The 11241-nt window shown below is 46.7% G+C and overlaps 3 protein-coding genes across 3 annotated transcripts; 1 reads left to right on the forward strand and 2 right to left on the reverse strand.

The window, feature by feature from the left end:
* Positions 1-649: 649 nt before the first annotated feature.
* J7337_000046 (uncharacterized protein) lies at positions 650-1444 on the forward strand (the record flags this gene model as incomplete). Its single annotated transcript, XM_044817811.1, has 1 exon — positions 650-1444. The coding sequence occupies one exon, from the start codon at positions 650-652 to the stop codon at positions 1442-1444; it is 795 nt and encodes a 264-aa protein (XP_044685513.1).
* Positions 1445-3017: 1573 nt separating this feature from the next.
* Positions 3018-5329, reverse strand: J7337_000047 (uncharacterized protein; the record flags this gene model as incomplete). The annotated part of the gene is made up of 2 exons (XM_044817812.1): positions 3018-4185; positions 4239-5329. 2 exons carry the CDS (start codon positions 5327-5329, stop codon positions 3018-3020), a joined length of 2259 nt encoding a protein of 752 aa, XP_044685514.1.
* A 2535-nt stretch (positions 5330-7864) lies between these two features.
* On the reverse strand, positions 7865-9648 carry J7337_000048 (uncharacterized protein; the record flags this gene model as incomplete). The annotated part of the gene is made up of 3 exons (XM_044817813.1): positions 7865-7909; positions 8124-8292; positions 8324-9648. 3 exons carry the CDS (start codon positions 9646-9648, stop codon positions 7865-7867), a joined length of 1539 nt encoding a protein of 512 aa, XP_044685515.1.
* Between the last annotated feature and the right edge of the window lie 1593 nt (positions 9649-11241).

Below are 11241 nucleotides of genomic sequence, written 5' to 3' on the forward strand. Positions count from 1 at the left end.
CCTGCCAAACACGCCAGCGACTTGACCTCAATACGTGTCAGGGGCCCGAGTGCTAAGCTAGCGTTGTTCTCTCGACCTTGCATGCATGCATGCTCGCCCCAAACCCAAACAAACCGTAGTCTCGGCAGTCAATCCTACCCTCAGTCTCCAGTTTCAGGAGGTCTCTTTCTGGCGTGTCTCACTGTGCAAAAAGAGACACAAATCAAATACCGCAGAATCCCAGTGGAGTCATGTTGTATTTTGTTATTTGCGCCGAGGTGCGCAATCCACTGGGAGGGGAAAGGACCCTAGCTACAGGAACATGCTTGCTTAACCGACGCGCAATCCCTGCATGTGAAATCCTCCCAATCCCTGGGGCTTGTTTTTTCTTTCAAGTCCAACGGCTTTTTTCGTGTTTCTTGGGGGCCTGTCTGGAGTGAAATGCGAGAACAACTCACCGCTCATTTCTGCCGTTTTGCTATGTAACGTCGCTAACCAAATCGACATCATACGAGACAATCCTTCTTAAAAAGAGACAGGCCTCGGCACTTATTTATTCCTCCTGCTAAACTAGTTTTATTTTCTACTCCAATTTTCAGAAATTCATCCAAATACCCGTTCACAGCCCACTAGTGTCTTACAAGTTCTTTTGACAACAGACAGCTTCATTATGGAAACGATGGCACCTCTTCATCACGCCCTTCCCCCTCTTGAGGTCTACTTCACTGCTGAGGATTTTGAGAACCTTGGCATGACGCCATGGTTCAGCTACTCAGTCACACTGCCGGAGCGGCCCATTCCCAGCGCTTCGGACAGGCCCCCACTGGAGACTGAGCGTCTGATCATCCGACCCTTCACAATGAACGACCTGGATGCATTCCATGAGCTTCGCAAACGTCCTGACATTCAGAACCACTCAACAGCTCGCGGGCGCGCAACCAAAGACAAGGACGAGACAGAGAGACAACTCCATTCTCTGGTTCAGGACGACCAAAGCCATTGGTGGTTTGGCGCCTTTCTTAAATCGACCAATGAGCTCATAGGCGAGGGTGGCCTGCCGGACGTCCTGGCCATGTCCTCCTCCATCTCTGGTTGGCCAGAAGCCGAGTTCCTCATCAAACCTGAATTCTGCCGCCAGGGATACGGCACTGAACTCTGGAAGGCAGTCATGGACTCATGGTGGGATCTACCTCGTGAGCGACGACGACATCAATTAGTTCCCGTCGTGGCGCCCGGAAAAGAACCCGGTGACAAGATGGGCGAATGTGTTGTCTTTCAATGGGAAGCAGGCAATGAAGCAGCCAAGAACTTCTTCGCAAAGGTCCTGTCACAAGCACCCGTTGCTGCACAGGGCGGCTGCGAGAGCATCGATACGCGAGATGGAAGGGAGGGAAATCTCATCACGTGGGCTGGCACAATCATCTGCAATCCTCGGCCGATGCCCGAGGACGATGACTCTGATTAATGGAGGAGAAGAATTTTTTCTAAATGGTCAAAAAACGAACGGTTTCGGGGTCAATTTTTAGACGGGCCAATCTGGACAGGAACATACTGGGTTTAGGGCGCGTACAGCAAGCGATAACTCGTTGAATGAAGGCATCTTTGCATATTAGACGGCATTTGATAGCAACTAGGTAATCTGACCATTTCAAGTTGTATACATAATAACAAGACTGTTATCATCACTCTCGCACTGCCAATTTTGAAGATATTTCTGCAAGACTGTTAATGTGTACAGAAAAGATAGTCTGAGTTCACATGTCCTTGCAACGTTGATCTCACTGACTGTAGATCTTGTTCCGACTATAATGCCTGCGGAAAACATGTGCAACATCTGTGCATATACCGACCCGAGACCCGAAACACGCGTTGACTTCCGGATCCATGGCCTTTGCACCGCTTGATATTTCTCCACGAACCAAGATGGTCTACTTCATTCAAGCCTGCAGAACCCCACTACTCTCATAAACAAAACAGGGCAAGGCCTCAAGTTTCATTTCACTACACCGTCTTCTAGGCTTATTCTAGAAGGTCGGCTCAGAGCCGAAACCAGTTGATCTTCCTTAGTTTAAAATCATAATGCTGTTTCGGCCCGAGATCGTTGAGATGCCAGATGGGGCTTCGTCGATCATTGGCTCATAACGTAGCGAGCTAACTAGCCTCAAAATCAACTCCAGAGTGAACCCAAAACATCTCCTGTTTGACTACCGATAATTGATAAAATGATCGAAGGTTCATGGGCGCCGGCAAAGCTATTGGTCAATATACGAGGCATGCCAATAAGCTTTAGCTAACTGCTAGACGGAATATCTTTTCTTCCAACTGCCGTAGATGTCATCTCCTTCAGCAGCTGCCTAAAGCTTATTCTTATAGCTTGACTACCTGTGTAATTACTCTTTATTTGTTCTCAAAGGCGCGGCAGATCTTTAAGCTCTATGTCACGATAGCTGCAGGGGCTATAAGTAGCCTCGGCATATGAAACGGCTTTCCAGCAGTCTCCAATATCATAGAGTCAAAATCGAGCTTTTCCCCGCGGACCTTCCGCTCTCCCTCTAACCCTATTCCGGGAGGGTGTCTTGAACCCTTAACCAGCACTTATGCTGCTTGAAATATTTATAGTTTAGAGAACAAGTTGCGCTTCTCTCTGTCCATTAAGTCCCTGAATCTGCCCCCTGTTTCTGTCTTTAATACTCAAGTAGCCCCCCGAGCTTTAATAGTGCAGCTTTTATTTACATAACGTTTTCTATAACCTAGTAGGGCTGGGTCATTGCTGACTTATGAGTGAGGGTTGTCTTATATTTAGATAATCTGGTACTTGAGCTATGTAATATAATGTATCCAGGGTCAAGACTAGAGTAATTGTTCCTGTATTTTATAGTAGCTATCTCTTGATAACTAACCTTACTTCCTAGGCATTGCCTTTTGGGATATTAGCCAGTATTAAATACTAAAGAGTAACAGGCAATAAAAACACACATTAAGCTTAAAGGCCTCTTATTATGCTTTCATCTAGAAAAGAAAAGTGCTCAATCTGTATCCTAAATTATCCTAACTAACTTTACTTGCGTTCCTCTTAGTTCTCGCACTATCCTCTGGCGGCGTGTCGCATATGCCAATATAGATTCACTATGCTTTTTCCTCCAATGCCATTCCATCTCAACTTCAGCAATAACAACCCCAGCTCCTTTTGTAGGAACATGGTTCGTATTCCAACTCATCTCTTCAAGCTTAGGCTGTTCATAGTGCCGTTCTACCAGTAACCACCTTTTGATCTTCTCATCGCATTCCATAAAGGGGACCTCGGCTGCCAGGAAGCTATCTGTAAAGGCCTTTACGTCGCTGAGAAGAATAATCTTGACAATATCAAAGCGACGATAGGTCAATGCGGCAATGAGAGGCGTTCCGTGATCAGGACAGGCATGCTGGATATTGGCACCATACTTGAGGAAGTTTCGTACAGCTTCAACGGAGCCTGATATTACACTTGAGCAAAAGAATGTATGTCTTCCAGGGTTTGAGAGATCGGAGAGATCGAGAAATTCCTTGACGGTCAGAAGAGGGCGGATAAGTCGCAGCTTTCTTGATAGGAACAAAGCGCATAAGCTGTGTGTACTTGCCCCCCCAAGGAGTTCGATGGCTGCCCACGATAGTGATCTATTGTTGAAAAACCGCGGGAAATGGTTCAATATGTAATAAAGATAAATTGGTGTATCCGAAATCAGAATCGAGCGAGCCGCATCGAGGCCGAATTTGTTTCTTGCAAAAAGGTCGATTCCAGCATCAAGTAATGCCTTGAACGCGTTGATATTCAATGGGTCTCTTCTAATAGGTCTAGTAAGGACAAAGAGTGTCAGACAGTTGCTTCCCAAGTCATTCACGGCCTGGTAGTTTGCGCCGCTTTTTATGAGGAGTTGTATGACTTGGGATGAGGCAGTCAGGCATGCATTGAGAATGGGAGTATAGGAGTGATGTGATATCGGGTTCAGGCGAGCACCTGACGATATAAGATACTCAGCAACCGACAAGGCATTGGCTGCGGCCGCAATATGGAGCGGTGTTGAGCCATTGTAGTCTAGCTGCTCAATGTCGGCGCCAGCAACAACCAGGGCTTTGAAAGCTGCCAAATCATTGAGCCGGGTCGCTATATGAAGTGGACCTTGCGGGTTCATCTCATCAAGTGTGGGATTGAGCATGGTGTAGATATCACTGACAATTTAGTAGTTAGTGGCGTTTCCAGTAGCCTGGTTAGATCTGCTTACATATCTTTGTGGTTTTTGCTGAATTCGTCAAGCAGAATTACCGAGCCTTGTGTGTTTCGGGAGGCTAAAGCAATAGAGAGATAATTTCCTTGCCGAGCTAGGAACTTCCCCCTTTCCTCGAGATACTTCGTGACCAGTGACGGAATGAGAGAATTGAACGTCGAATCTCTCAAAGCCGCATTTAATCCATTGCAGTAAAATCTTCCGAGCTTGTTCCAGGACACAGCGGAAACATTAGCGTTGTTATCGAGCAGCCATTTGACAACAGCAATACTTGCTCGCTCACAGATTGCAAACATCAAAGGTGTTGCCGATTGTTCCAACCCAGATGCCTTCCCAGGCATTATCTCGATATCTATAGGACAGCCGAGATCAAGAAGCTTCTGGCATGCGTCGATATTGCCATGTCTTATGGCCAGCATTAGATCAAATTCCATATGCCGCTCAGCCTTGTGGTTCATGATCGGTCCATCCGCACTGGAGTCTCCGAGATGCTCTTTCAAGAGGTGAAGGATGGCTTCATTTCCAGAGCAGTAAGCGTGAACAAAAGGGGACTTGTCAATATGACCTACCTGCTGTCCAGCACCGTGGTTCAGAAGGGCTCTTACACACTCAGTGTGCCCTTCCCGGACAGCTAAGTTCAGTGGAGTCATCCCTGATTTGGATACAGCATGAATATCTCCCCCACGCTTCACCAAGTACTGAATGACAGACGCATGTCCAGCCCAGGCAGCATAGTGCATTGGTGTTTGTCCATCTGAATCCCTAGCGTTCAAGTCTGTCAAGAGATGCTTGTCTAAGTAGAACTCAACGGCGTCAACTTCGCCAACCAGGGCGGCTAAATGAAGCGCATTTGCATTCTTGAACCAATTTCCAGAACGGTAAGATGCGGTCCAGGTTTGGTTCCATTTTGGTGGATGCTTCTTTAAGGTGGAGTGACCGGACACATTTGTCAAGAACGTCCAATTCTGTGACTGAATTGCCATTAAAACACTATCGAATGACTTTAGAACTCGAAGCCATGGGTCAGCTCCAGCATCAAGGAGAGCTTCTGCGGTTTCCATGGAACATCGATCAATATGATAAGCCATGGGCGTTAAACGAGATGAAGGTAAGTTTGGGTTAGCACCAGTAGCTAAAAGACATTTGAGCTTGTCAATAAATGCATGCTGGCCTTTTTCCCATGTCGGCAAGCCAGCAGTAAGGTGAAAAGGACCAAGACCATTGAAGGAGCCGACTCTAGCCAAATGTTCAGGCCTTGCGTGCTCCAGGAAACATTTCAGAAGCTGCTCATCTTTGGACACCCCAGGCAAGCACGCAAGCTCGAAGGAGGTTATCCTGCCAGCTTGGATGTGGCAGCCGACACCAAGTTTCAGAAGCAATTTCGCCAAGTTCCCATCTCCATGGATGATTGCTTCACATAGGAGCTGCGCCATGATAGACTTTTTGGCCAATTGGTTTGGCCAATTGGTCTGTATGCTTTGCATCAACTGCAATAAGATGAAACGTTTTGGAAAGCCAGTTCCAACCAGAGGAGGTTGGCAAAGGGTTCTGCGTTGGATCCTTGCAAGTCAACTGACTGAGTCTTGAAATTGTATTACGACAGATGCATTGTGCAAGGGGTTCCAAGGCGGACCCCGCAAAATGTTCTTCGTAGGCGCTTACAATTCCCTTCTCCAGTAACTGAGTGAAGAGTTCGCCGAGCGGTTCAAGCACGTGGCTATGTGGCATTGAAATTGCTTTGGGAACCACCTCAGTCCACAGAAAAAGCCAGAGGGTCCCAAAGCGCTTGGAACTGGACACTAAGTCATCCGAAAGGAGGGCCATGGCAACGCTGACGTCTAGTCGTGGACTCCTGGCTCCCGTGACTCTCCTCAACAATAGGGACTCAAACGGCGTTCGTGAATCCGACTTCCGACGCTGCTCTAGAGAGAAGAGACTTTTTAGTATCTCAATGCACTTGAGATCAGACCTCGGGCTGATCCAATGCAGAGGATTTCCCTGATCCTCGTCAATCTCAACGTACTGAAACCCAATGTCGATAAGCTTCTGAACAACCTCAGCCGATCCAAGCTTCGCTGCGGCGCGGTAAACAGGCTCTGAGCACTTCCAATGTTCCTTTTTGTCGCAAAACTCAAGTAGAAACTCTACTATTTTTCGATTCCCCTGAATCAAGGCATTGCAGACTGGAGTATTACCCGATTTAGAAACTGCAAGAAGGGCAGAGTCCCGCTCCTTTTGCTGGATTAAGAGTTCGAGCATCTAACACATGCCTCGGCGAACGTAAATGTGCCACACTGTTTCTCCTATGTCGTCTAGTGCGAGAGAGTTTAAACCATGATTCAACAGAAGACGAAAAGTCTCAAGCTCGAAACACATGTGTATTGGCGCTATACCGTGTTCGTCTCGAGCGTTAGGGTCAAATCCCCATTGAAGTAAAAGCTCGAGACAATCCAAAGATTGGTGTTTAATAGCAGTATGCAAGACTGAAAAGCCTAGGCGCTGTTGATCAAATAACACTGTTTGTTTCGACTCTTCAGGACAGCAGACCTTTTTCAAAAGCTCGGTGTCATTATTTTGCAAGGCTGAAAGTACCAGCCCTGGAAGGTCCCGACCTCCTACTTCACCAGACATTGTCGACTGAATAAGACTTTTCTTGATTTCCAATTTCATGGACCGTGCAAAAGCGAACGTGTGGTCGTAAAGGGAGATATAAGGCTTTCTTTCTATCTGAGCCCACATCTGCTGCAGAGTCGAGAGCTGAATTGAAGCAAGCGCATCGAGGACATTCAAGACTGGCGCGCTGTTATTGTACCGTTCCCTGAATTGATCCGGTTCGAAAATGTTCAGCCACGACTCGAAGTAAATGTAAGAAAAGAATTCTGGATCCTCTTTCTCCACAGGAATACCATGCCGGATCAGGTCAGCCACGATGTCCAGATCATAGACATCTTGGGTAGCTAACAAAGCTAGACTAAGTAATGACAACTGCTGGAAGGGCGTGTTGAGACGCATATCCTTCTGCACACCTTCTTTCAACAGCATATCCACTATACCTCGTCTTTTCAACGGCGACACCTGAAGTTTATCAATTTTTGATAGACGATAGCCCCGTGCATTATGGCTGCAAAAAACAGTAAGACCCCCAATGGCACAGTGTAATGGGGTACCATATCTGCTGAAGTACAGCTTCGCGCCGTCATGAATCAGCTGTCGACAGATATCTATGCAGCCAAGGGCAGATGCCATATGCAAAGGTGTGAAATCCGGTCTGGTTGTATTAGAAACGACTTGCAGCATACGATCATGCTGGTATCCATCACCTGACTGTTCAGGTAATGAAAGTTGACTGACTACTTCCACTGCCCAAATGTAGAAGGTTGGCGTTTTTCGAAATAGGGCAGACAGATGATCCTGATGCATCCCATCGGTTTCTTCAAGGTCGTAGCTCCACCAACAAACCGAGGCGATCTTATAAAAGGGTCGGGTTTTACGTAATTTATGAACAGAAACTGCGCCCTCCTGGTCCGCTTGTGGCTTTCGTTCAAAGTTCTTAAAGTTCAAGAACCGCAAGGAGAGTTGCATGAGACTTTTCTGGGCTTGCTCAAGCGAAATGCCGTAGCTTTTCAATATTGGATAATCTGAACAATCGCTTTCGAGGAATTCTTGTACTGTGTAATGGGCGAATTGAAACTCTTTTCCGTCACCCTCCGGTTGTGGTAGTAATCTGATAAGGCTTCCACACCATCGAAGAATTTCTTCCTCGTCGATGATTTCGTCTTCATCCAATCTATCAGAGTTTTCTTCGATGGAGACAGCTTCGCACAAAGCCAGGGAATCGAACTCGACGTCTTTGATCATCATAAGAAGCAAAAAGTTCCTTACAATCTTCTTCGAAGGCAGCTGGTCAATCGCCTGAAGGATTCGTTCATAGGTAGCAGGAAGCGTCGGTGGTAGTCGGTTCAGAGCTTTGCGGCGAGCTCCATCAGTTGGTAGGTTGCATAGATGATCGAGCTGGCAGGCTACCCAGCGAAACCTTGCCAAGTCAGAACGGCTGAAATCTAAAGATCAGATTGAACACTTACATTCCCTTAGCCCCCTTGACAAGTTCAGTTATGATTTCATCTTTCAGACTGAAGTCTTTTAACCGGAGTTCCTTTTCATGGATGAGTCTATCCACTTCCGACGCCACATAAAGCTGAACGTCTTCTGTATGGGCTTCTATCTCGATCCAATGGAAGTGCTGTTCAATCTTTTCTCTGATCAACAATTCGTCGCGGCTGAGAAGGGCCATGTTGATATTCTTTTTTGCTGATTGCAGCGACACCTTTGATAGACTATCGACAGCCTCTCTTGTGTTATCGCCACACTCATCGAGGCCATCAACAATCAGATAGACCCGATCAAATATCTCGCACATCTCATGAAGTACCTTGATAAGCCTTCGTACCTTCAGTTGCCCTGGGAGCTGATTGGGAGGATGAAGCTCCTCGTGGTAAGCTTCAAGTATTTCGTATGCTGATTCGTGCTGGAGTGCGAGTTGGTAGCATAGGGCAGACAAAATATTGCAAGGTAGGACTGTTTCCGGGTTCCTGTACGTGCGAAAGAAGTAACATACAGCGGTGTTAGGGCTAGTCAGGAGGCGCTGAAGGCACACGTCAATGACCGCTGCCGCAATAACTGACTTGCCAGCGCCAGGGATACCACTGCACCAGATTCTGGCTTCATCGTTGGAAAGCCACTCCGCAAACTCGCGACCTTCGGTAAGCCAGAGTGCTGTCATTGGGTACCTCAACTCCTTGTTATTATCGAATTCAAGTCGAGGATTGGCCTTGGAAAAGGTGGAGAGGACTTCTCGTCGCTTTTGATTGAGCGTGATCTTTGTTTCAATGTCCTGGATTTTCCTAACCTCCACCTTCAACTCCTGGATTTCTTTGAGGGTTTCATCTTGTCGTGACAGGCAAATTTGAAGTTTGGTAAGTGAATCCGCACCAAGGGCGACGTTGATTGTTTGCTTATGGCGGCCAATAGCTTGTAGCATTTCCTTGGTAACACTCGTGGTGAATGGCCATTTCAAGCGACTCTGTACCTTGTCGAGTCCAGATTTCTGCTCAAACTTTGACAGACCGTCTTCAAGTTGATTCAGCAGTTGCTGACACTCATGCAAGTGATGTGGCTTATGTGCTGTAGCAGGGTTCTGAGGGTTCGGTTGCGTCTGAAGTCCATGCCCGTAGGCCACCATTGACAAATTATGTAGGAGGAGGGTCAAATCTTTGATCTCATTCAATAGATCATTCACTTCCTTGGGGGCGTCTTTGACAGACTTGTAGTACCGCAGAGCATATTTGAAAACGATATCTCCAAGACTGACCAGCCCTGCAATACTGGCAGCCAGGGACAATGTGTCCATGATTCAACAGCTGCTGGACTTAAACATATAGTAAAAGTATTGTATGACTGGTTGTTACGATTTAATCGCAGTGTTGAATTAAAGAAGGTAAGGAAACGATAGATATAGAAGGAAACTGAGCGGATGGAAGGAGGAGGGCAAGAATACCCCAAGATGGGGCGCCTCAGATGCCCATTATCATAGCCTACTTTCCTCTCGCATAGAGAATGCCTTACCGCGTTGGGCGGAAAAGCCTAGAGCCAATAAACTGAAAGTCGATTTCACAAACCCCACCTCGGTAAGCGAGTGCTACGTGTTTGTGATTTAGGCGTCAACAGGGTGTATGTGCAGAACCCTGCAGCGATCGAATCAGACTTTAGATATCGAAATGTGGCGTTGGACTACGGGGCGTTTGAAACACCATAAGTAAATGTCAGGCTGTTAGAAGCCTTAAGACCTTAAAAGTAGGGGTAGAAATAAACTCACCAAAGAGCCGTTTAAATTTATCCTACATCACCATAATGTTACCACTTAAAATTGCAGTCTTAGGCTTTTTGCCAACTCCCCAGCCTAGGCAACTGATAGTGAACAGCCAGCAGCCAACCTCGCTAGGAAATCTTATAATTGAGCCTTCAATTTCATAGTAGTCCTATATAGTTAGTAGCCACATCAGCACGATGTTTTTGTTTTTCATAAGTAGGTAGTCAGCCACAGATCCGAATGAGACCTGAAGAATTACAAAGTGTCGGTTTTGCGTCGGTATCGGCCGAGCGAATACAGTTGCTTCCCTTCCTCGCCGTCCCCCACGCATGCATGTAAGCCGCCACTGCACTTTGGTAAGGTGTACTCCGCAATGTAATGAAATTTGTACATGAAGGCAGAAAAGAGGCAAGGCGGAGAACAAATGGAATATTTGGCATAAATAGTGGTGGCGCAGCCTGTTGACTGTCAGAGTTTTCCATTGTCATACCACGTACATGTTGTCGCATCTCTCAGCATCTTTTACACAAATCTCCAGTTGAGAAAAACGGCCGATAGTCTACTATAAGCCACTTGCGTAATTTTCAACTATGGCACTGTGCGGTTATTGCCGTGCCATCGACTTTTCCGCTTTGCCGTCACACTCAACATGGGATCAATTGTATCGAGCCTTTGACGATAGTCAGATGAACGTTTTCAATATCAGACAGCAAAGCAAGGAGACTGCACTTGATAAAGTCTTCATACATTGGCAGAATCAGCTGCTCTAAATTGCCCTCTCTGCACCATCGTCCAGACCGCCGTTAAAAATTGTAATGATCGACGCCAAGCCGGGCAAAATAGGAAGTCCCTTCATCAGTCACTTGGATCACAGCACGATTTCTCTTTGCCAGCTAAGAGACTGTATCTAGCTCATAGATTTGGGAGAGGGCCTGGTTTTGTGGTTTTCATCCCATGTAATGATTACGTGGCGTTACTGCTTGCAAGCGTTACCTTTACAGCTGATGAAAACAGTCTCTTGGCAAGAGAACTTCACTTGCGGCCATTTTGCGAGGATTCAGGGTCGCTCAGATCCCTCCATGTTGTGAGCTCGTGACTCGAAAATTGCCAGGTCAACCATGAGAATTGCAATCG

The sequence above is a fragment of the Fusarium musae genome, chromosome 1, assembly GCF_019915245.1.
Source record: "Fusarium musae strain F31 chromosome 1, whole genome shotgun sequence".
Classification (NCBI taxonomy): domain Eukaryota; kingdom Fungi; phylum Ascomycota; class Sordariomycetes; order Hypocreales; family Nectriaceae; genus Fusarium; species Fusarium musae.